This window comes from Crocodylus siamensis, chromosome 14 (assembly GCF_052110815.1).
Source record: "Crocodylus siamensis isolate JL-2025a chromosome 14, ASM5211081v1, whole genome shotgun sequence".
Taxonomy (NCBI): Eukaryota; Metazoa; Chordata; order Crocodylia; family Crocodylidae; genus Crocodylus; species Crocodylus siamensis.
This window is the reverse complement of record NC_143408.1, coordinates 17,636,763-17,662,715: the sequence shown is the minus strand read 5'-3', so window position 1 is coordinate 17,662,715 and position 25,953 is coordinate 17,636,763. Positions and strand designations below refer to the sequence as shown.

General features: G+C 46.9%; 1 protein-coding gene and 1 pseudogene across 6 annotated transcripts in view; both read left to right on the top strand.

Moving 5' to 3' along the window:
- ETS1 (ETS proto-oncogene 1, transcription factor) overlaps positions 1-25,953 on the top strand; it is a 114,041-nt gene that overhangs the window by 29,391 nt on the left and 58,697 nt on the right. The window contains exon 1 of one of the 6 annotated variants that reach the window (XM_090027013.1): positions 15,873-16,092. The exons of 4 other annotated variants lie outside the window; for them this stretch is intronic. In XM_090027013.1, the coding sequence (XP_089883139.1) occupies positions 16,011-16,092 (82 nt within the window). In that variant the 5' untranslated portion in view covers positions 15,873-16,010. Of the gene's footprint in view, positions 1-15,872; positions 16,093-25,953 lie in introns of those variants that run through there. One more of the 6 variants, XM_090027010.1, reaches the window with a different exon arrangement.
- LOC149853410 (ubiquitin-conjugating enzyme E2 variant 1 pseudogene) lies at positions 992-15,615 on the top strand (annotated as a pseudogene).

Below are 25,953 nucleotides of genomic sequence, written 5' to 3'. Positions count from 1 at the left end.
AGGTGGGGACCGTGGGGGATGGGATCCTGGAAACAGCCTGTTTCTTTCAGCTCCTGGCAGCATGGAGCACCTCCTCCCCTCCCTCCCTCCCTCATCTCCAGATGTTCTCTGTGTTTATAGCTGTTGAAGCAGGAGACCAAACTCCCTCATTAATACGTCTTGCTTTCTCGCTATTTTTTTTTTCCACGTTGAAGCCAGAAGTCTCAGCTCAGAGGCTGCAGCTGGAAAAGAGCAGGGGAGGGGGAAGCAAGAGGGGGGAGGTGTGTGCAAACCTCCCATCCCATTCCACTCCCCCTCTGCCCCCCTGAATCCTCCCAAAATACACATGCCCCGAAAAAGAAAAACACTAGCAGATTTTTTATTTCAGAAAGTAAACACTCAGGCCACGGGGGTCTGGAGGTTATGGGAAAAGAGGAAACCATCAGGCTAATCAGGCAGGGACACACTTCCCCTGCTGAAATAAACCAGAAATCATTGCATTACAGGGCTCCTCTGTGGTTAACCCTGGTGCTGCCAACATCACTGAGCAAAGGGGAACTGGGGAGCGCAAATGCTGCCTCTATCCCATGACCTCTATGCAGGGCTGAGTGAAAGGGGGTGAAGGGGAGGGGCAGCGTTCTTCTATATTGGCCCTTGGAAGGCTAGGCCTTTGCAGAAAGCTCTGTTGCATTTAGTAGGAAGGGAAGGGGATTTATTTTTTTTCTTCCTCTATAGTTATGGATTATTCTACAGCGCTTCATAGCTAGTTTTAGACTTACTGTGTAATTGGATAAGACAGTTCCAAAAAAAAAAAAATCTATGGAGAAGAGGTTGTTCATTGGTAAAAATCGGGCTGATTTCTATAGACCGGCCTCCCTGGAACTCTCCTCTTTTCATCTCCGTTAAATTCTGGAACACTCTTGCACAAGAGAAATGAATGATTAGGTTACAGATACTGAAAAGAGTAGGAGATGGACTGGTTAGCTGAGATCTTGAAGGTAACGAAGTTGGGATGCTTACAAGAAGGACAGGAGTGATTATTGGGTCTCTAACAATAGTTTATGAAAACAGAATATTTAGCCTTAAAATAGAATATCCAGAGCTACTTCTGCCCAGGAAATTTGTAACAAAATAATATGATGTGAATGCATGAAATCACTCTAACAGAGTGGTGGGTATCCAATCCTTATCAGTCCTATGAAAATGGCAGAATTCTTATAGTATTTAAATTGTTCTACAAGAGCTTTGGTACCTAATGATGTCTAAGGAAAGTACAAACCACATTCAGTCCCCTGAAGGTAAATGTTACAGAAATTATGTAATATATATTTCCCTTTATACAATGTTACGCTGTTTTTGTTTTCCATATAACTAAATTTTCTAGATGCCTGATCTTTCAGTTTGCATTACTATATGAAAGCGCAATTGCTTCTGATCTCTGCTGGATTTATATCAATCCCCTTGTGATGAAAGGTCCTGTTACCAGTTCCTTGAGCCATCCTCCAACCCCTTTCAACATCCCCATTATCAGGCAAACCCAAGATGTCCATGCGGTTGGGAGAACTGTGAACTGTTCATATTGTTTCCTGCTATCTCAAGAAAGCACCTGTATGAATATCTGTTATTGCAGCTTTTGGGGGCTGGAGACTTGAACGGAAATTGGATTTCATATTGATAGTAGTGCTGGACAAATTTCCAAAAGCTCTGAGTTGCTGTTTGGCTCAGATAAGGGCCTGAGTTTAGACACTTATCTGAGCCTTATCTGAACTATTTGAATCACTTGAGCCTGCAAAATCAGGCTGGCAGTGTCTTGGGAGTAGGCTTTCTGGTGATATGTTAGATCTGCGGTGGTGTTTGTAATCTGGTGGACACCAGCTGAGACTGGATCCTCGTTTTGCTGGGTGGAGAGAGGGCAGAAAGTGGGCGAATTGCCCAAGGGCAGCAATAAGTTGGTGGCAGGGATGAGAGAAGAACCCATGTCTCCTGACTTCCAAGCCAGTACTTGTTTTTAGTAGAGAGGCTCCATTTGGGTGCAGAAAGACCCCAACTGAGATTTCCCAGTCCTGTGCATGGTTTGGGTTGCGACTTATCTCTAGATCAGAGCTGTCCAGCTGGTGTCCTGTGAGGGGTCTCTGCGCTGCCCCTCCCTCCTCTGGCACCCTGTGGTGTGGTGCTGTGGGGGAGCCTCTGATCAGGGAGCTGAGGGTGAGGCCAGGATGCCCATGTGCGTGGTGCAGCATAGGGGGTTGCGCCTATAACGTCTGGCTTTCACTGGTGCAGCCCGCTGGCCACTCGTAAGTTGGACAGCCTTGCTGTAGATGATGTCTTATCTCAGCCAGGTTTCTTGCATTGCCTGGGTCACACAGATGGAGCGACTGGGTGCTCTTTGCCTTAGCCATACCCTTGCATGAACAGTCTCTTTTCGTCCCTTCCTCTGAAACAAAGCTTACAATTGGAAGGACCGCTCCAGAGTGCCCTATGGGCCCAAGTAGTACTATGTCCTCTTGTTTTTTACACCAGGAGGCATATACATTCAGGCATGTACATATACATTTCACTGCTGTTGTCTGTGTGTAACTGTTATGCTCCGTCAGCAAGGAGGGAGATCTTTGTGGTGCAAACATAAGCCCAAGGGGCTTGGATTTGTTTCTTGGCTCTGATATTACTACTTGAAGCACCTTGGCCAACTGACTTGGGGCCAGAGTTGTAGAAATATCCAGCTTTCACTGAAATTTTGAGTTAGGCAGCTGAATACCTCTCAACATTTGGTCCTTAGTCTCCGTATGCCTCAGTTCACCCTGTTGGTGAAAGGGGGTGGTAACACATGGCAAGTTCTTTTGGGATGCCTAATCCATTGAAATTAGCAGAGTGCTCCAGGATATCTGGAGGGGGAAGTTATGCAAATGCAAACTTTTGAAATCAGTCATTCATTTCCCCCCCTTTAGCTAACAATGTCAGACAGGAAAACCATCCCTAACTCTAAGTCCTCCTCTCCCCTCAAAAGAAGAAAATTACCTTTCATTTTAGCTTTCTATTTTAGCCATAGCACGCGGTAGACGTTCCTGCGAGGTTATCCCCTCGAAACCACATAACGTCTGTAGAACACGTGCTGAAGTTTACACAAAATCGCTGGACTCCTGAATAGAAAGCCTAATTATGAGGAAGCTGCTTTTCAGAGCACAGGATGGGTCTTTCCCATTGGGTTTGCTCGTATCAATAAGGCTTTGAAAAGTTGCAATGTGTCGATTGTTGAATATTTCACAATGGATTAAACACCATTTCTGTCTCTGCAGCTGTTTCATGAGAAGACAAGCTGCACCTCCCCGGCAGCAGGCTGGGTTAATGAGATTGTGTGTGAAGTCACTGGGAAGAGAGTTTCTTTATCTGAAAGCAAATGGAATATGCGGCTACTGCTCTTAGCCATGGGAGAGCTGCAGAAAGGGTTTTGTTTGTCCCAGAGTGATTCAAATGAGAACATGTGGGATTGTGGGTGGAGTGTGCTTTATAAACCTTGTCTTCTGTGTTTATAATTTCAGAGCTGGATTCTCAGCTGGTGAAAACCAGTGGAGTTTCATTAATGCCAGTGTCAATTTACAGCTAAGAAGAGTTGGTTTTGGAGGCTTTTGGAGGCCTTTCACTTTTTAAGAGCAAAATCCATATTTCCAGTGTTTCAGCATTTATTCCTGCTCCATCCAGTACATGTTCATCCCGAACTCTAAGATGTGTGGGCGAGAAAATGTTCATTAGCAAATGAGCCTTTCAGTGGAAAGCACGTTGGACCCACCTCCCCATTCATTAAGAGTCCTGTGGGGCCTTCTCGGCCTTGCTGACTAGTGCAGTCTTTCCTTTGCTACGAAGTACTTATGGTGCATGGGATGTCTGGGGCTAAAGTTAGAAAGAAAAAATGATTCATGGACTTTAAACTCACAACAATTTGTGGGTTCGTGTAATTTGGATTTCTCTAACAGTTGTCCCACCCTGGACTACCTTTTCCCCGCTCCTTTTGCCTGCATTAGACCTTCACGGCCACATTTGGCTAGCAGATACATGAACCAATCCCATTGGCTTCTGTGCAAATTATGCACAAAGACTGACTTAGGCTTTGAAATATAAGGGCCAAATAGTGATTGGACAAAAATCAGTGGCAAATTTCCTGTTTATTTTGGTAGAGCCTCCATTTAAATCTACAGCCATATGAGAACATAAATGGCCCAAACATGCTCCATGGGAACTTTGCCATTGATTTCATAAGCAGCATGATTGGGCTTTGTAACCAAGGGCAAAATAATAAAGATTGAGAGTTCATGAAAGTTCTTCCTTTCCTGGAAAGGGAAATAAACACTCAGACATGATGTCCAGTGCCTGAGCTGCAATATATCCTGCTGGGGGGGTGGGGGGGAATCACTGAAGGTGATGACATTGCATAGGGATTAGGGATTAGAGTGTTTACATGGAAGGGAAAGAGAGGGCAAGATGTGGTTCTCCACTAGAGAAGGCGGTCTGTTTTAGGTAAAATAAGAAGTGGCCCCAAATCTTTCCAAGTCAGATGGAACTACTTTTCCAGAGTCAATATGTTGAGATAACTCCCCCCACTTCACTGTTGTTCTTTATTCACATGGTTGCCTATACTTCCTGGATTCAAGCGGGGTCAGAAGCACTTCTGTTGGTGGGCATGATGTCAATATTGAAGTTGAGCGGAATAGGGAAAATGCTAGGTAATACCTTCAAGGAGACTGTTTGGATGGGATTTTTAATCTGGCCAGTACCAGAAAATTCATCTGTGTGGGAACCCAACCCAGTTTTGCAGAGCCAAGGGATCTGGATAATCATAGGAATTAGAGATGGAACGAAGGTTATTTAGACCATCTGTGTCCCAGTGTAGAGCAGCTCTATACGGGGCTTTATCATCTTGGCTTAAAAAGAACTGAGAGGTAGACTTCTACCACTTCCTTCAGGACCTTGTCACAAAGTTTCTCCTGAAAGGTTTCATATTGTAGTAGCATTGTAGTAGCTGTGGTGGCCCAAGGAATAGGTGAGAAGAAGGATTTGTTTGGTACTGTCTTTTGGACCACCTGTAAAGTGCTTTGGGGCCAGAAAGCTTGTCTAACATTACTTCCAACTGTGTAGTTGGTCCAACAAAAGATATTACCAAAGAAATCTTGTTTTCTTGAAACATTTGGTATTTCCTCTTTAACTATTTGATCTAATTGTCATATAACACGTCAGCTTGTCAGGCGGGCATTATCTTTGGCCAGCACCTTTTCTTGTCTTTGAATCTGTAAAAAGCAAGTGGAAGATGCTGCTAAATCAAAATGGTCACAACTCTCACCTTCTTTACATGATTTACATAATTGAATTAGAGGTAGGCCCACAGAATCCTGTTCGTGTGTTCCTATTAGACTTGGATAGAAAATTGGATTTTTGACTGAACACATTATTTTGAGGAAAGCCTCTGCTTCCTCCAGGAAAATTTCAAATATTTAATTCAAAGCAACCATGAAATCTGAAAATGTTCATTACATTTCTTCTGGTGTTTGGTATTTGTGTGAAAAAGTTAGAATTTTGAATGGAAAAATACAAAAACAACAAAAATGTTAACAATTGCTATTTTCCCATGAGCTTACATTCAGGGGTGGATCCACATTTCTCCAAAGTAGATTATTTTTTCAGAAGACCAGTAATTGTCTATACCAAAACAGCAGGCCATAAACTCAGTATCATCTTAAAAAGAGAGCCCCAGATGTGGAGAGCACTGGCCAAGTAGTTCAGATTCAGCAGCATGTAAAGCAGGGGTGGGCAAAATACAGCCTGGGGGCCAAATCCGGCCCACCAGGCCATTCTATCTAGCCCGCAGGGCCCCTAAAAAATTAGAAAATTACTATTTATTTGCTGCTGGCTGCCTGTCAAAGATGACAGGAGCCAGGGGCAGTAGTACCCAGGGGAAGCCCGTGGCAGGACCCAACTGCAAGGCCCGCCCAGCTCTGCTCCCCCAACCAGAAGCCCCTGCCTAGCAGAGGCTTCTGGCCTGGGACCATGGGGCCGTTCCTGATTCCCTGCACCGGAGAGGGAAATGCGGCCCTCGACAGCTTGCCAAAACTCGGTCAGTGGCCCTCCGTCCAAAATAATTGCCTGCCTCTGATGTAAGGGGATCCCACATCTGTGCAATTTGTCCATCACCAAGTGGCCATGGATCATAGCTACTCCCATTCATTCTCTCTTTTCCAGCTTTTGGGGCTAACATTTCAAGATGAGAATTCTGCAATGATTTGAAAAACGTTATTTTGCCTCATTTCAGGCTACCCTTGTCCCCTCCTGAAAGTTTTCCACATAGAGTGAACACTTTTTTTGTACAAGTGTTACCTTTATAAAAAAGACCCAAGCCCTTTCCCCGTGCCTTCACAGTTCATTAGCTACCAATAGATGGTGGCACCAGACAGTCCCTGCTGCGTTATTGCACTTTCCACTCCTACCTGAAGAGAGATGGTTTTATCAGGGCTCTCCCACGCTTGCCAAGTGGGATGTGCTGCTCCGCTCCCCATCTCTGCCGCTCCTCACTTCATTAGTGTTCTACATGTTTATAAATGGAAGAGATAATATTTTTCGTTTCCAGTTTGTGTTTCCAGGGCAGCCACTTTCTACAGCACTTAGGAAGTTTAGAGAAGGGGAGGTTATATAAACGGTTTTTCCTCGTAGGCTCTTATTAATCAAGTGGCTGGGGAGCCATTCCCACAGCATCGGGATAAAGGGCACTGACTGGGTGAGGAGGGGCCTCTAGTTAACGTGTTGTACCTTTTTTTGCTTTCTCCTTGTCCCTCTGGTTCTTGTGCGTTTGAGATTAATTAGTTCCCTGCATTCTTTGGGCAAATAAGTCTCCTTCAGTGAACCATTTTGGCTAGTTCTGTCTCTATAATTTATCCCAAAATTTGCATTGTCTGAGTGTGATACAGAATCCCACATATGTATGGCTACGCATGCGCGCGCGCACACACACAGTATTTTATGGCAAGCTCCTCAGTATTTTCCCACCATGCCTCAGCAGCAGCCATTGTCAAGAATGGTCACAAACAATAAAGGAGACTTGTGGGTTTCCAAAACAGGAGCTAACTGTGTTGATTTCTCCTTCCACCAGAACAGAACCCAAGTTCTCTCTCCTCCCCCATCTCCTTCCTTCCACTTTCTCCCCATGGTAAGTTGAGATTTGGGATCTTGTCGCTTGCCTTGTGTGGAAAGAGCTCTGAGTGTACTGGAAGCTCCAGATGTTCCAGCACAGAAACTGAAAGCCCACAGGAAATCAGCTCATTAGATTGCTGACTCACCTTGTGGTCTTCCAGCCATGCGCTTCTGGTGTGAAAATAATTATTTAAAAGACCAAGGATGGGAAATTAATGACTTGAAAGGTGGATGGGGGATAAACTCAACTAATGTTGACTATAGACTTGGCAGGAATAAACCATATTTCTTCTTGGTCTGGGGAGCATGTGTGATGTGGTGGAGGGGAGATGCTGGACATCTGGAGTGACTTAGCAGTGCTGTGCTTTTGCATGGGGTAGTTCATGCATTTTGTTTGCTAGGCTTTGGTTTATATATTAATACAGTCTACCCCAAAGAAGAAAACATGTCTCAGTCTTGAGCAGGCATGTGGTATAGTCTGCAAAATGTCCACTCTGCTTCTGTATGACCCAATCCAGTGAGTCTTTTAAGGTTGAGTTGAGACAAGATACTGGAATAGATGGCAGTCTAGTCTCTGAACATTTTGGACAGCTCCAGAGTTCCTAAATGGGGGATAGTGTCATCTGAACTTCCTTGATGCACCAAAAATGTTTCAAGGTGGACTTGGAGCAAACATGCAGGTCAGTTCTTGTGTTATCCTGATTACGTTGCCCTCTATTTGGGAGACATAAAGTGCTCTAGCAAACAGAGTGGATGCTGTCCAGGAATACCAAGTATCTACACCACCTGCTAGTTTAGGCTGAAGCCCGTGTCATCATATCTGCACTATCATTGCTACCTTTCCTAGTTAGATTAATATTAGTGTGAGTTTGCAGGCCTGTGCTGTAATTGCATCTGTATTCTGTTGTGCGGCCATAATTAAGACTGCTGGGGACATGAACATACCTACCAGACATGCTCTTTGGAGGGAACATTATCTTGTGGTTGCAAGAGGATTTACACAATCTAATAATATTTCTAAGAGGAATGAATATAGCTCTAAATTCTGAGTTCTGACCCCAGCTTGGCCACTGATTTACTTTGAGCAAGTTGTTTAACTTGTGTGCCTCAGTTTCCCCCTTCTGTAAGACTAGCCCACTTCAAAAGGTCTTATGAAGGTTAATGGTAATGAAAACCTGCATGGCGCACTGAATGGAAGAAGCAGGTTCGATAATGGAGGGCTTTTCTACCTAGCAAATGGGTCCAGCAATGGAAATTAAAGGTAGACAAATTCAGAATGTAAAACCCAGTCTTTTAGCCATGATGGGACTTACCCATTGGAACAACTGACCCAGGGATGTACTGGATTTTTTCCATTTCATAAGCTACATACAGTAACACTGAACCCAGACAGAAATGATGGGCTTAGCGTGGGAATCACTGGGTGAAATTTTGTCTCGTGATATAGAGCAGGTCAGATTAGTTGATCTCTGTGGTTCCTTCTAGCCTTAAAATCTCCCGGTGGATGAATCCAAAGGGCCTGATATTCAGAAGAGCTGAGTACTGACACAGAGAAATACAGGCCTAGATGCTAATATCAGACTGTGATGGGATTTGCTGTTGAACTGCATGACCTGCATCTGCCAAACTTTTATTCATCTAAAAGTGCAGATAGATGATTTTAAGTTTCATCAAATTGTTCACTGGGAAGGAGGAGCTGAGGGGGAAGCAAAACTAAATTCTGAAGAAATTGAACTTTTTCTTTGATGTTGCTGAAATATTTTGATTTTTTTTTTTTTTTTTTATTAAAAAACCCTTCATTTTGGATTTTTCTTCACTATTACTGTCAACATGCAGATTTTCATTTCCAGTCATGGAAAATATTATACATGACTTGAAATAATTTTGCTTTTTAATTGTTTTTGGATTTACTGGAGAGAGAGTTTTTAGTTTGGGACCTACCCAAAACAAGTTTTTGTTTTTTCTTTTCTTTGAAAGATATGTTTGAATTATAGCAAACCAACACTCACCAGTGTGTGGCACTGATTGGGGAGCAGGAAAGTTTTGTCCCCAGAAAGCTCTGTATCTTGCAATCTCCATTTGCTAGCCTGCAAAACATATTTAAAAATGGAATAACTAGCAACAATGACAGATGCATAATGGGTGATGATGTTTCCATTGGCAATGGAGGTCTCTACGAACCAGCTGTCTCCTTCCCATTTATATCAGCAAGGATTTAGGACTGAGGAAGGCTAATCAGGAGACCCTCATGGGGAGAGAGGCGTGTTATTTAATTAGCTTTACAATGGACTGACTTGGAGGCACGTGGTGGCTCTAATACAGGGAGATAGATGTCCTTTTAGCTGGGCTAATTGTTAGGAAATAGCAGGGTCTTTGTTCAGACTCAGCATGTGGCCTGTGATCTCTCAGAGCCCAGGGGCTGCCCTGCTTATAATTTTAGACAGATCTATTCAAGCCTGCTCTGTAGCGCAAGGCAGAACAAGAGTGGTATTGTTGTGCAGCCAGGATTGCTGTCCAAGAAAACCACCCCAAAAAACCCAAACACGTGTAGAGCTGAGTATTTCTCTGTCGTTTATTCACTATAAGGCAAGGCTGCCAAGTCGAGACAATTGAAAGCGATGGGATTTCCAATGCAGAGTGCTGAGTGAAGGTCTCTTATTTGAAATGCACAGACAGTGCTTTCCTCACGCCCGAGCACAACTCGATAGACACTGACTTTACAATCACTCCAGAAAAAGCCACTCCTTTCCAAGCAAGCAGACCCAGGGGACATGGCATGGAGACCCCAGCTATGACTGGGCCTCTGAGTGCTTCAGGAAACCAGTGAAGAGCCCAGTCCTGCCGTTGTCGGCAGTTGGTGTGTTCTGACCATTGCTTATTAGGCTAATCATGCTTGTCTTCATCAATTTGCTGTCCTCACCTGTTCTCTTTCCTCTTATGCTTAAGACTGGCAACACTCCGGGTAAGGGACCATCTTTCGATTGCAGGCGTGTGCAGCATTGAACACAATGAAGCCCCGATTGTGGCTTTTAAGTAGTACAATGCAAATAAGGAATAATCCAGGTTTTTTCTCTCCATCCAAGTCAGTGCAAAGGTGCCAAGTTCTTTCTGTGTAGGTGATTTTACATCCCTGCCACCATCCAACCCAAGCTCCATCTGGCTCGTGATGCATTAATTCTCATAGTACCCCACTGAATCAGGAAAGCCTTGTTGTTCCAGTCAAGATGGGGAGCTAGACTACAAAGAGGTAAAATGATTTTGTGTTTCGTCATGATGGAAGTATTCAGCATAACTAGGAATTGAACTCTTATTTCCTGTGCTCTGATACCCTCACCACAAAGCTATCCAGAGGGCGTTGGGCTTTTGGATTTCATTTCCCCGAGCCACCCACTTCCACTTGGCTCATGTTGATAAGCACCCAATACACACATGCACACACAATGGTGTTTGTTTGATGGCTGCTGTTCCTTTGGCTAAGTGTTGTGTCGGTTATCAGTGCTGGAGGGAACCTGGTTGAAGGGTGGCTGCCTGCCTGCTAATGCCTTCATGAAAACAAACGGTGGTTCTTGTAGGATCTCTCTTTGGTGTGAATAGGTTTTTAAAAAGCCTGAAAAAAGAGGAAAATGTTCCTTCCTAGTAGCTCTTCTGTGCCTGGGAAAAACAATTCTTCTGGTTTATCAGGGAAGGAGCATGTGAGTCCATTGCACACCAATACATTTAGAAACCAGAATCCACAATTTACCATGGAAGCAAAAACAGGTGAGAAGAGCAGTGCAGTTCCCCCAAATCTGAGAAGGGTCCAATCCAATGTGCCAGTCCATGCTCCTTTCTAGCCAGGCAGCACGAGTTAGTTCACCAGCCTTTCAGTACCTATGCAACTCTAAAAGACCAAGTCACACCCACGAATGAGTTGCTTGGGGTCAAGCCTCTTCCTTCAGCTTTGGTGTCTGATGAAGCACAGGCTGAGTGATGTTCTCTGTTTCGGAGAAGTCCAGGGTTGGAATACGCCGGGTCTGGCTTAGCAAACTTATGAAGAGCTGGGCACTGCAAATCAGATTGGAGGCACACTGGCCTTGTTGGAGGAGAGGGGAGGCACTGGGTGAGACTGTCGGTGTTTGGTGCAACTGCAAAGAGTCCAGAGCTAGAAACCAAAAAGCCCTGGGTGTATTTATTGAAAGGTAGAAACTCTCTCTAAAGCTTGATCCTCCCTTGGCATGGAGACTTGGCTTCCTGAGGTCCCTTCCAGCCCCATTTTCTCTGATTCTGTGAAAGCAGACACTGCGTCTGGTTGCATATGAAAGATTTGCACCCACCAGCTTTTCTCAGCAGAATAAAACATGCTGTCTACTAATAACATTCAACGCAGGGGACGCTGATTGGCTACACAGGGTACAAATCAAGATGCAGCCTCCCTGGAACCAAAGGCAAGAGTCACCAGAAAATACTTCAGTGGTTTGTGGGATTGCTTAGTGTAGCACTTAGGAGCTGTTGATTCCAGCCCACCCTAGGGACTGGAGTTTTTCCCCTTAAGCCCGTGTGGTGATCTATGTGAACTGGATTCCCAAAGCCTAGCCAGCCACAATGGTGCCTTTGTGAGGCATCTCAGAGGAGCTGATGACTGCTTGAGTAGTGGAGACTGTCTCTCAGAGACAGTTCCCCTCATCAGGGCCAAGAGGCGGTTACAATATTCCTGCGTGACAATTGCTGGCTTGGTTCATTGAGGATTAAGTCTGGGCTGTTCGGGACTAAGAATGCCAGTCTTTTCAGTCTGAGATAAGGAACCAAGCTTGTAATAAAAAGGCTGTAACAGATTTATATCCTCTCTGAATCAAGGCCAGGTAATGCACAGCAACAAGCAGGTGCCCGATAGCTGAGGCCCACACCGGTTTGAACGGTCCAGGAGCCCCTGCGTAAGTGATGGCTGCCATCTAGCTGATACTAAAAACGGAGCCGTGGGGCTCTTGTCCTAAACACACCCTTCCCTGCAGCGTGTGCTATGCTCTGGTACTCGTATTAGACTCGTGCTCCCTGGGAATCTGGCATGGAGGGATGCATACCCGTATGTGGGCGAATGGATTACGCGTCCACCCCTGCTGCATGTCCGCAAAGAGAAGGCCTCCGTCACCAGAGCTGCCAGCTCCCACCCACTCCCTTTCCCAACATAAACTAATCTTCTCGACGACTTCCCAGCTATTATGGTGTTTGAAGGAATTTCTCCTACACTTTTAAATTCCAGGAAAGGTATCTTCCTGGGGAATGCTTGTGGCAGCTGCTTGCTCCTTCCTCTCATTGCTTCGTGCCAGCATCCCTGCCCAGCAGCCACCTCCCTGTGCCTTTCCTTTCCTGGAGGCTACTGCTCTTTCCAGCAGTGACCCTCTTCCAATAAATCCCCGTTTCCCTTTAGCCACCAGCCTCTCCCCGCCCCCACCTTTGCTCCTGATTTTAGCTCGATGCCCTCTGGGTGCTGTCTACACGATGAGACACAAACCGGAAGCCCCGACCACTGGCAGTCATTCAGGATCCCATGGCCGAACTGGGTAATTGCCTTCTGCCATAAATATCTCCCTGCAGTTTTAATTGGAGAAGGTATTCTTCATTTCCTGACTTTAACTGCTGCATGGTGTTGCTGTGTGCTGTTAAGCAGCTGCTACAGTCCCCCTCAGAACTGGCTGCATTTTGGTATTGCTGGTAGAGAAACTGGTTACTCTCACCCTCACTTTGAGATTGCTGCCTCCTCAGCGACGAAGACGGGACTTTCGAGGTTGGGGAGGGGATGTTGCAGCTGTGTAACATCTGGAGGGCCATCAGGGACTGGCAGTTTGCAATAGTTTTCTTCTGCCAAATGTAAAGGGCCAACACTGGAAAGGTATAGTATGAAAAAGGTACGTGTCTCAGTTGAATTGCCAACTGTGTGTGTTGAAAAGTCATGCACCAGGCCTGGCTCAGGTGCCTTCCCCCAGGACTGCATTCATTTATTGTTGTTGCTACCAAAAAAAACAAACCCAAAAAAACAGGCGCTGTTGGAAATAGCGTGGCTCCATTGTCTGCCCTATTCTTTGTTCTGAATAACTGAAAAACAAATGGACTGCATTGTGGAAGGAGAAAAAATGTTTCTCTCATGTCAACAGCAAAATCTTTCAATAGGTACATGGCAGGAGGGCTGTTCTTATCTTCTTTGCATGGAGAGCACCTCTTCCTTCTGAGGAGTGCGCCATAATGGCTATTAACCTTAAATAACAAGAGAGAAGGGGAGACTGTGAAACTAGAAGGGAGGAATGGACGTTGAATGGGCAGGAGGAGCGGTTTCCCTAATGACTGTAAGCAGCAAATAGGAAACAACTCATCTTTGGCCGGTCTTGGACTGCAAGTGGTCACATCCCAGCTGAAGAAACGAATCAATGGATTCCTTCCCTGCCTTCTGTGAACACTGAGCTATTGAGCGTCTCAGCTGGAGTTCAGAGCCAGGGCTTTCATGTCGTGAGCTCTGAAGCGCACACAAATTAAGGCACTGGGGATGATGTAGCTAGCCTGAAAGAACGCGGCCGCCCCATGAGGAATTCTCTACCCCAGACTCTTCCTCGGCTACGGCTTCGGGGACACGCACACTGACATTATCTTCCGCTTTGGGCGTACTCTGGTTTTCCAGAACGTGTGGCGGGTTTTGGTCCCTCCTTTCCTTTGCCAGAGCAGGAAGAAAGTAAAACAGAAGTTTTGGGGTAGTGAGACGCTATCTACATTCATATCACATCAGGCTGTAACCTCATCTCATCAGCTTTGCCCAGCCCAGGCTTAGATGGGAATCCAAGAGCGTGTGGGATCTACTTCCTAATAAAAACCACACACTAGCTGCAAAGAACCAACTTTATTGGTGGCTTTGTACTGGAGAAGCAGCTCCTCTCAGGTTCACTGGCTCTCAGCCAGGCTTTGGGATTGTAGCACTTGCAGCAGAGTCCAAGCCAACTGTTACTGCCCGTGGGAAGAAGGCCAGAGTACAAGTCGGGGAGAAGCGGGGTTTGGCCCTCCGACGCAGCTTTCAGTGAGCTCCGCCTGTCAGGATCACCTTCTGCGTCCCCTTCCACACAAGCCGGAGATCTCAGCCCGTGAGAACGGCCTCAGTGATGAGGTCAACGGCTCGGCCCCGTTGGCCAGGCACCGAGGTGAGCCTTGGAGGCCTCGCAGCGTGTCTCGTCTTCTGTTTCATTTTGAGGATTGTGGTTTGCTGCAGGAGGCAGAGGCTGGGTCTGAACTGCGTGGATTACCAAAGACCGCTGAAACTGGGGGGGGGGGGCCGGGAATGCTTGGGTTATTTTAATACTGTTGGGACCACAGGTGCATTTTGATGGCTCCATCCTTGCAGCCAAGAGCCTGCAGCCAGCCATGTAACTGGTCCCCCATCCCCCAACACCCCTCCCCTCATCCCCCATTGCAAATTACAGCATGCGTGTTTATATACGCTCACGCTGCTCGGCCTGGAGTTTGCAGCATTCCAGTGAAATATAGGAAGGGGGAGATTATCAGCTCATGTAAACTGCATCAAGTTTCTCTTCCCAAGCCTGCCCTGGAACAGGTCACACAGAAAGGCAGCTGGTTCTTTTGCTTTGGCTTTTGACTTTAAACTGGAAAGGCTGGACAGCCTTCCCCTTCGGAGTCCTTTCTTTCAGTCTCCTGTGCCTGTTCTGTCCCTTGCCCCTGCTTCCACTCTCACATCTGCTTGGGCTGGGAGGTAGGGAAGCAAAATTAAATCACAACCCTTCAGGGAGAATGGAGGAGGAAAGCAAGCCCTCTGCTTGCATTTCATGCAGGCAAAGTGCTAAATCAGAGCCAGGTATCACCACTGGTAGGATTCATGTTTCCGGTTTTAGATTTCAAACACGAATCCCTTGTACCTTGTGCATGGGTCCTTAGCCTCAAATCTCTGCGTGGCTCCCCGGGTGGGTATCGGCGGGCCTGGCGGCCACTGAGGCAAAGAAACATTGCGGGACCTGCTCGAGTGGAGCAGAACAGAATCCAGAGCGGGATGCTCATTTGCACTAAGGCTCTCGCCGTGGCCAAAGGGACCGATTGAGAGTTGCAGAAAGTGCCCGAGCCGGGAGCCTCAGTCTCTTTGCAGTGGGAGTCAGGGGCATAACGTGCAGGGACGCTTTTCAAAACCTTTTAGGTGCCTGAACAGCTTCCTCAGTGGCATCCGTGCTGGAGCCGTGGCTCCCCACTTCTGAAGCCCTGTGGATTCGTCTGTAAGTGCGCTGAACGGTGAGGCCAGAAATAGCCCCAACGCCTGCATCCGCAGCTGATCTTTAGGTGAAGCTTCAGCAGTTTCTGTCAGGCCTGCCCCGTCTAGCTCTCGCACCTGCCTGCACCCGGGCTTTCGGCTCGGGCCTCTCGGCAGGCGCCGGCCCGGCTCCGGCCCCGGCCCCGGCCGCCGGCGGCAGGCGGTTGCTCGAGGGCCGCCGAAGCGGGCGCAGATGACATTTGGGGTTTTGTGTGTTTTCCTTTGTCTTTCTGACACCCGTGCCGGTAAATTGACACCTGCGTGACTCATTCTCTCCTTTCTGCTCTTGCCGTTTGCGGTCTGGAGATGTTGCTGCCTCGAGGCTCGCGCGCGCAGGGCTCCCGGGGCCCGACACGCGCCTCCCCTCCCCCCGGGCGGTGTCGCGAGCGGTGCAGCCGCCGTGCCCCGGGGGCCGGGGGCGGGGCCGGGCGGGCGGGCGGGCCGAGGGGAGGGCCCGCCTGGAGGCGGCGGCGAGCGGGACGCGGCGCGGCGCGGCGCGGAGACGGGTGCCCGGGGCAGGGCAGGGCAGGGCAGGGCAGGGGAGCGCAGCGCAGCGCAGCCACCGCCCGCCCGGCCGGGCTCCAGCGCCGTCATGAAGGCGGCCGTGGACCTCAAGCCCACGCTGACCATCATCAAGACGGAGAAGGTGGACGTGGAGCTCTTCCCCTCGCCCGGTGAGCAGCGCGGCCCGACGGGGGCACGGGACCGGCGGGGCGGCCTCGCGGGGCGCTCCCGCCGGCTGCTTCCCCGGGGCCGGGGCCGGGGCCGGGGCCGGGGCTGCGCGGGGCGTCCCCGGCGCCGGGGGCGGCCGCCGCTCGCCGCGGCTAGCGCGAGCAGCTCGGCCCCTGCCCTCTCCAGGGCTGTCCTCGGACTCTGCCCTCGCCCGCCTTCCCTGCCTGGCCTCCAGAGCTGGGGGCAGCCCGGCGCTCGCATCGCGCAGGGCGGCGAGGACTTCCCCAGGTAGCTGCAGGCGGGCTGTCCGTGATGGGGATTGGCGGCCCTGGCTTTTGTACGGCGCCACTTTGTTCCGCACAACTGTAAGGGGGCTGCACTTCTTCGTCGCCCGGCAAGTTTCTAGGAAACCCAGGCTGGGGCTCTGTTCTCGCCAGTGGGTGCAACTTCACGCTGCTCGTAGGAAACGAAGTGACAGCTGACAGTTAAAAGCAGGGGCCAGCGTGGTGTAGTGGTTACTGAGCAGTTAAAATAGACGCCAGTATGAGATCAGTGCGTTTGCAGCTCGCTTCAGGATGCGTGGATCGGTTATAGACCCTCACACGTAAGCATAACACATCTTTCATAGGCAGCCCTGTGTGCAGTGCCTCTGTGTGTGTGTATTTTTGAAAGGCGGCTTCAGTAAGAAGCTGCAGATGCTGAGTGCCTGTCAGTTAGACGATACTGTATATGGTCTGTAGTGCTGTGCAAAACTCCCATTTGCGAAACCAAACCAAACCAAAACAAAAAACAGACAGTGGTTATAGGCGAGTACGGGCCACAGTTTTAAATATATAAGTGTCTAACAGCACAAATAGACACCCCGAGCGGTTCTCCAGAAGTAAGTTGGAGGTTAGCTGCTCGTCTCCCATGCATTTCAGTGGAATTCAGGAGCTTTTGCAAATGGCATTAGGCACCTTTCAGGAATTGCAGATGTCCCAATACCATTCATTCCCAACGTGGGCTCTAGGAGTCTACATCATTTTAAAAAATGTTATCTGTTTGTGTCCAGGCTTACAGGCTCTGACTAAAAGAATGCCATCAAAAGATTATTCCCGTGTGTGAGGATGTGTATGGTCTACATGGTGCAGGGAGAGGAACACAGTGGGAAGAGGGATACATGTTTGACTGGGGGAGTGTGCAGAGACGGATGTAGATGAGGGGATTATGTCATTCAACCTGGACAAGGGTGTTTGTTAGAAGGAAAGCTTCTCCTGGCATTAAATTACCGGGAGCTTTGTTCTCTCACTTGGATTACCCGGGGTCCATTTCTCCCCCGTTCCACTTGAGATCAATGGGGTCGCATAAGTTGAGAACAAAATTCTGGCTTGCCCGGTGCTGTTTTGAGAGAGAACCTTTTTCATTGGTCCTATTAAGTTTGGTTTCTCTTTGGTAAGTTAAGAAGGCTGTTAAAGTTTCCATCTCAATCTTTCTTTGCATTTCAAGACTGCAGGCGGTTTTTTAAAGTTGACCCAAGTTCAAACTTTGGCTGTAAGAGCACTAAAAAATGAGATGACTTCCCATCGACTTGAGTTACAGTTGCTCCTGTTTTGGTGGCTGTATTAACACTGTGAGCCAAGAAGGTCAGGGTTGTCAATTAGCTGGCTTAACCTCATTTCCCCCTTTACTTTGTAAAGAAAAGCTGAAACTTTTCTTAACTCAGTTTAATGAATGTCAAGATCATGGTTGCTTTTGGGCTTATGTCCCTGGAAACTGATGAGAACATAAGACTCCCTCCTGTCTCGTCTTGGAAGAACAGCTTTGAAGGAAGAGACGGGGTTTCAATTCCCAGGTCCTAGTCAATCCTTTGCCTTTTTGCTGAGGCTGGCAACAAAGGTGGTTGTATTTTTTTGTGTTTGGTTTTGTTTTGCTGATATAGAAACTTGCCTCGCTAGGAAGGTGCAAGCGCAACCACTCCTTTCCTGTGTGTCAACAGGCAGTACTCAGATGCTGTCAGCTTTGGGTCACCACTGACCTGCCTTGCATTTGATCCCAGAAGACACTGGGATATTCCACTCCGTGTTTGTCTTTGATCCATTTAGCCTTCCTGCTGCATGGCTGTTTTTCCTCCCGCCGGTTGCCCCACCCTCAATAGCTTCATCAAGAGCAGTAAGAGTTGTTACCAGCATGGCACTGTGAATGATCAAAAGTGCTTAGTGCAGCAGGTGCCTGACACTCGCGTAAAGTGATGGTGATATGCCAACTGGTCCGAGTTGTTCCTATCCCTTCCCAGGGATAAAATCTTCCTGCAGCCCACTCGTAACTTGTTCAGTCTACCCATATACAAAAAACTTCATAGCAAGCCATGAAGATTTAAAAGTAAGCTGGTTGGCCTCGGATCAAAGAGCACAACCTGGTCCAGTATCCTCTGGAGCGAGGTCCGCTCTTGTTGCCAACATACATACACGCATGATGGGATGTTCCTGCGTTCTTATACCATGGTGTTGGGCCCCTGTGAAAAAAAAGCCGAATGGAAGTTGTGTTTGAGTGATTAGGACCATCATACAACACAACATTTCTCAAAGGATTTTGGGTCACGAACTGATTTTTAAGGTTGTGGTATCACTTTGTTTCTGTGTTCTGGATAATAAGAAAGGGACCGCTTTTCTTTCTCTGCAAGTACCCTGTAACCGCTCCAGCCCAAGGCAGTGCCCCTCTTGCAGCAATTAAGACGAATGTTTCTTGTTTTGTTTTTTTCCTTCCTCCTCTTCCATTTCTGTTTCCCTTTTCTCTTCCTCAGCTTTTTTCCTTCCTTCTTTTCATGGGTCCACTAGACGTTTGCCACATGCCTCACCAACCCTGATTTAATAGATCATTTGAAAGAATCCCTAACCAACCTGCAGGATGCCAGTAAGGCTGAGGCTAGCAGCTGTTTTATAAAAGGTTCAAAACAGTTGACTGGTTTTTAAAACAAACAAACAAAAAAGACAGCTTCATGCTGAAATTGGGAAACTCTGCAGCACATGAATACATCAGTTTGTTTCAGCTCTGCAAACACTGGCTGGTCTCTGTGGTTAGGGTGAAAAGCAGCGTGGTAGCCCTTTCTGGAAGCTGGGGATCTGTAATTGGGACTCAGAAGTGCTGAGAGCGAATTACATCTCTTGCTAACAAAGCCTGTGACTTGTGGGAAACCCCAAGAGTGGCAAAATAACAGTGCAGCAAAACATATTGAAACGAAGAGATTCTGGACTTGAGTCTCTTCTTGCTCCCCACTTCCTCCCATCCCACCCCTGGTTTACGTGGGCATGATGCCATTCTTCTCTGAGGCACCAGAAGAAGAATCATTCTGTGCTCGGTGTAAAAATCCAGGTTGCTGGGAGTGGGAAAGGAGCACTGTCATGGCATTGCTTCCCAAGCTCATTCCCAAGTACTGGAACCATGTGTGCAAACAGACATTGGTTTGTGTGTGGGTGGCATCGTGGTGATGTATTGTTATCTGACCGAGCCCTTCACTCGTTGGGATGAGATGAGCTCTGAGTGCAAGGCAAGACTTCCCCCCGCGTAGCTAGAAGAAAACCAATTTGCAATATGCAGCCTATTGTAACAGTATAAAGGGATCCAGACCCTTAGCAACTGGATGTAGGGCCCACATGTATTTTAACTTTTCCATGGCAGGGTCACTTCCTTCTGTTCGCCCCTTTGTGAAGGTGACTTAACCAAACCGAACTAAACCAAGTTCTTCTACAAATGCACATGGAGACCCTGGTAGAAAAGGCATTGCAGACAGGCCAAGTGCTGTGGAAGCAGGAATGAATGAATCTTCACAACACTCAGGGCACAGGAGTCTAGTATTCTTATCTCCCTTGTGGGTAAACTGAGGCACAGAGGCGAGAAGAGACTTGGTCACACAGCGATTCTGTAGCAGAGCTGGGAATACCAAGCGTCTCAACTGCCACATGTGCACATGCCTACAAGACCGTCTTTTACCTGTTCAAATTGCAAAAGTTAATTTGTACCATCTAGGGAGTGTAACAGAAATTCCTTCCTTCCTTCACCTGCTGGGCCTGGTACATGCGCCCACGAGGTAGGACTGGGGTGACTGGGATGATCTGTAAGATAATTCTGTTCAACAGCAGCCAGCTAATTGGCCAAGATATTTGTGGAAGAGCACTGGGGTTGAACTAGGGACTCGGTGAAGAACTGGTTTTTGTTTGCTCTCTGTGCCTGCAGGCTTTTCCCCGCTACATCCACTTCTTGTCCCTAAGAAATCAGGCTTAGCAAAAGCCAGATCATTGGTTATGATCAGGCAGTGGGCACCACCGGGTCTTGGGTGATACCAAGAATCTAGCATGCTGGCTGCTGGGCCGTCCCCTTTCACGCACGCCTGCAGAGGGATTGGGGGGCCAAAGGCACCTGCTCTAGAAATGGGGACATCTCTGTGGAGAAGTGCTCAGCTAGGAGAGTTGGTAGTTGGCGGGGCTGTGTGTGTGCGGGGAGGAAGTGAGCTGTGGGCAGTGACTTGGGAGAGGGAGACTGGTTTTCTCTTTGCAGTTATTGGGTGCTACCCAATCTAGTTTTGAGTCAATGCCATATTCCCTTATTCTTGTGTGGGCTGTACACCAGGCTGCTCCCTGTGCCCACAGTGTCGCTTGAAGATTTTCTGTAGCCCTACCCTCACTACGCCTTCGTAGTATTATTTGTACCATAGTAATGCTGAAATATCCTAGCTGAGATCACTGCTTTTTCTTCCCAACCTTATGTGGTTTCTACTGTAAAGTCATCATTTCTCATTTCATGTACCTTCAACATCTAGCACAAAAAGGCTAAGAGAATAAATAACTTCAGGTCTTTAATGTCTGGTACATCTTGGATGCTACATTAATACCAATGGCAAGAGCACCTCTAATCATTGTGGACTGTTTCCTGCAGGGATGAATTATCAACCTACCAGGGCAAGGCTCTAGTGACAGAAGGTCTTGAGCTGCTGGAGTATTTTGTGCTGTCTGGCTGGGTTGAGATGGGTATTTTGATTGCAATCGAATAATTTCTGTTCTAGGCATATTAGAAAATGCCTCTGGCTGGAAGGTATGAAATTGAAATAGTAGCTTACAAAGGGAGGAGCACAGTGTCTGTAGCTCTGTATATATTTTTTCTATGCAGTGACTTTATAAATACAAAAAGTCAGCCTGTTAAGGGGCAAAGCCATGTTAATGCCTGTAATGAGAGACCTCGCTTGAGGGCTTGATATTTGTCTTTTCTTTGTCTGTTTTCCTTAAAATAAAGGATGCCTAGACCATGAAGGCACTATTTTATTCTGTGTAGGGAAAGCAGAACCATATTTCCAATCAAGAGAAGCAAAAGCACAAATCCTGCTTTGCATTTGCCATTTCTTTGTCACCAAACTTGAGAAACCGTGTAATAACTGTGTAATTACAGTGTAATTACAAGAGCCGTCCTCTAATTTGCCATGTAATTACCATGTGCTGTGGTTTGATAAGCCTTATAAATGGAGGGATAACAAAATAACATTTTGGTAGGTTGCTTTTTAGCTTCCCAAGAGAATGTCCCCAAACAAGATTCTTGCCATACACACATTGCAAGCCCATAGCAGATTGTTGGCAGCTACAGAAGTGAGTAGCTGGGCTTTGCCTAGCCTCCAGCTGGAGTATGCCAGGCTAATTTTTATAAGAACAACTAAAAGAAATGCCACTAAAATAATAGCTGTCATTCTAATCTGAAGAGATCCACTTTCCACAGTTGGCTTGCAGCACATGGGTACCGAGAGATAGCAAGCAAAGATGCTCAGAATGGATGCAGCCACAAAATAGGGATGTCTTTGCCCAGGATTCAGGGCAGCCCTATTACCTCAATACTTAGGAGCAATGCAAAGCCACCAACGGATTTTAAAATGATCTCAGATTCAGAGCAATGCAATTCAGAGCAATGACTCAGCCTAGATTACTCTTTATGCGATGACTTTTCTCACTTGAAGCTATGCTGTTTCATGGAAACCAGCCCCTCTACATAGGTAGAAATCCAAAGGGGTAGGGATAGTGCTGTTAGCAGCTTCAAACTCTAATGTAGAAGGGACAAATGGCTGCGCATCAGCAGAGGACTGACTGTCATAGCTGTGCAGGGGCAGCCAGGGAACATTCATTGTGCATGACCGCTGAATATCTGGGCTTGATGAAGATGGAGGCACCCTCCAGGAGTTTGGATGTTTGGAGGCCTGATCCCACTCACTCTGGTAAAAATGCACGGAGTCCACTCATTTATTACTCCGAGCAGATAGTAAAGTGACAGTCTGGTTTTTAGCATCTGTTCCACATACTTGGATGGCTCCCAGGATGTAGTTTTTGAGTACTTCCAGATCTTAAAAGCATTTCTCTCTCAATATCCCAATGAGGGAGGGCATGGCTGTCACAGAAGTAGTCCATCAAAGGGGACCGCTTGCAGAGCAGGGAGTTGTACCTCAGCCTCCGTTCTAAGCAATCGCCTTAACTAACCCTCCTCCCTCCAATGCTGCCTGCTTCAAGAGACGACAGCCTTCCCATCAGCTCAGCAAGTGCTGATGAGATCTGAATGCCTGAGCAAGCCCCCATTGACTTTCTGTAATAAAGACTCTCCAGTCAGACCTTTAAGATGACAGCTCTGAGACTGGAGACAAGCTGGACCTCAGTTTAGTCTCTTGTAGCTGCACAGAGAGCAGAAATGAGTCAGGCAGTTGGGGAGAAGGTAGGTGATGAGTAAGAACGTGTTTTTCTTTTCAGTAAAAAAGACAGTTAATTTTCTGATTCTAACCTCACATTATTCTGATGGTTTCCTGCAGGCTGGCTCAGTTAGAATACACTTTAAGGCTTCAGTAGCAGCAGCCCGAGGTCCTGCCTCCGGGCTGGCAGAAAGAGCGGGTTTGTAATAGGAATTCCTGTTCCGTTTAACTTTTTGCATGTAGGTGAATTGGGCCGAACTTTGCTTTGCAGAATCAATAATCTGTTGCTCTGAGCTGCAGGAAGCTGGCTGCTGGGGTTAAGCAGCTAGTCACACACCAGTGCAGGTTTAAGCCTTTCTGGAGGCATTTTAGCACTTGACCTTTGCGAGGTAGCTGCTCTGAGTTCCACATACACTGAGTTACTAGCAGGTTTTGAACCGTGAGCCTGCACCACAAACTTCAGCCTCCTGATGCAGAGAAAACATGCTCTTAGCTGATAGGAGAGCTAGGCTTTTACTTGGAATAACCAGGGGACTGGTTATTCCCCATTTACATCATAAACTCTGCTGGCATGTTACCCAGGGAGTTTACTGTATTTATGTTGCTTGGAGGAGGTCACATTGAGCTCTTCTTTGAGCATTATGAACGTTATATGTTTTGTGGCCTTCTATGAGCAGAGAATTGACCTCCTTGTCCCAAGGCACTGCTTTTCATCCATCCCTCCGCCATTACAGTATTTTCTGTGGTGCTGCTGGGCTCCTTTGCTTTCCCCATTTCGGCTGTGGTGCTGTACTTCAACTCCTTGTTTGGAAGGAGCAAAAGAAAGCAAAAAGACATCCCGCCCTTTTATACTTAAGCTCTCTTTTTGGGTGGATTGTTCCAAAAGAGAGAGGAGATGAAATTCATTGCCCTCTGACCATACACGAGTCTACACCAGTATCAGGGAAAACTAGTTCAAGGCAGGTTTAGATCTGGAGAGGTTAATTTAATGCCCACTGAACTCAATGGAGATTCCTACTGTCTACAAGGGGGCAAAAGATCAGACTCTTCATGTTTTATAGGTTGTGAGGTTTGACCTTGGTAAATCGCATGAAACGGAGAAGCTGCAAGGAAGAAAACAGAGGCTGCATGGATGAACTGTTGCACTTCAAAGAAGGAATGCAATTACCAACACATTTGCTTTGCTGCCTGCAATACAGTACAGGCAACAGCTGGACTCATTGCACTGTGCCCATGTGGAGCCCCATCTGGCTCGACAGAGCTGCTTGTCAGGCAAAGATTTGCTCACCCAGATCCACTAGTAGGATCTGGGCCCAAGTCCCAAGTATTCTAGGTCCGTGCAGGGCTCAAAGTTGTGAATGATGGGTCCAGAGCACAAGCAGTGCAAACCAGCAGAGCTCTATTGAAGCCTGTGAGCTGTACCTGAACTGGTATAAATTAGGATAATTGCATTGAAGCTGGTGGATGCCCTTCATCCAGAGTATGGCTCTGCATCTCTGTCCTTCTGTTTCTGTTTCGTGACTAAGCTGCTCGCTGCCTTGGCTTTTTCATATTGTGTAGTTTATAATCTTCCAAGTAGATACGAAAGAAATTTGTCTGCAGCACTGGCCAAGGCGGCTCCGGTTTCACTGGCATTGGGCCATGCTTACTTCCAGAGTCAAAATATTGCTGGTTAAACAATAAATATTTATTGATTCTTTAGCTAGCTCCTACATTTTTCCCAGGTGCATTGGAATTTTTAGGGGCCACTCAAGTTCAAATAAAGCTTCCTTGCTGAAGTAGCCGTGCTGGGTTTCTCTATCATTTCTTTGTGCTTCTGCTCATTATAAAATGGTGAGACACCTCTGCTGCTTCCAGCGGTAGCAGCTTTATATTCATGCAGGATGTTCAGGTAACGCTGTTTTCTGGCTTTTGTGAAACGATGGCGTCAGAACTGCCTCGCGGGTATGTTTGCGCCTGTTTGTTGGCTGCAGTAAATCAGCATCCTTTGCTGACTACTCCAGTTTCCTCCAGTTCAGGATCTGTCAGCTTATATTCCAGTGAGTGCGATTCAGCAGTGCCTGGCAAGGATGATAGTTTTAGACCTGAATCTGCAAACACTCATGTACCTAATTCACATGAATAGTCCCTTTACGTGAGTGGCCATTCGGCAATGGCAATAAAGAGCTCAGGGAATGGTTCTAGCAGGTGGCAAAATACCAAATCAAATGGGTAAGTGAATTTGATTTTGCAGAAACCGCCAATAAATTCAAAATTGTAACTTGGTCCCGCTTCTCCAAGATTTTGGAAATATTTAAATCTGGAATTACGCGTGTATGTACATGCTTACTTCTTATTTTACATTTTTCAGACTTTTATATATAAAAGCTGTGCAGTTTATGTTTGAAAGTATTTGTTCATTTTTGATAAGGGCAGAAATGTTGATGACTCCATCAAAGAGCAGAATGAGTTATTTTTTCCTGTGGCTAAAAGCTATAGTGAAGCAACCTTGTTTGAAATATGTAGCAATGTTTGGCAGCATTTTCCCAAATCTTAAGAAAACAAACAACCCTCCACCCCTTTTTTATTACAAAAATCATTTTTTTCTGAAATCTTAGCTGAAATAGCAAATTTTTTACTTTTTCGCCTAAATGACAAACACTTGAAACCTGGCTCTCTGAGCACTTTGGTTTATGCATGGTTGGTTGCAAGACCAGTGCCTCTGAAGGCAGCTGAAGCAAGCTGATGTATATCAGGATTGGACAGGCCATGTTTTCCTGACCTCCCCTGATATAACTGAACAGGCCCTTTTTTTTGGCGTGGTTGATACTGGGCTCCATGCAGCACTTTTTTTGTTCTGCCCAAAGCTGTTTCAATGGTTTACCTGGCTTTTGTGATAAAACAGGCTGACATTCTGGTGAAAACTCATTGCTCAGTTGTGCCGTCAGCTCCCGTTACTCTTCATTGCCAGAGAAGCGCTAATGAGAGCCGTAGTGGAAATATTTTTGTCGATGCCAGTTATTTCCAAATACAATGAATAAATAGAAGTACTCTTTTCAAAAGAGTGTCCCCTCCTGCCTGCTACTCCCCCAGATTTGAGTACCAGAGTTCAAGACTATGGGTCAAGGTGAATCCTTAGTGTCATCTTCTGTTCCTTGCTGACTACATGGGCAGGCTGCTGTGCCCGTGCAAAGCC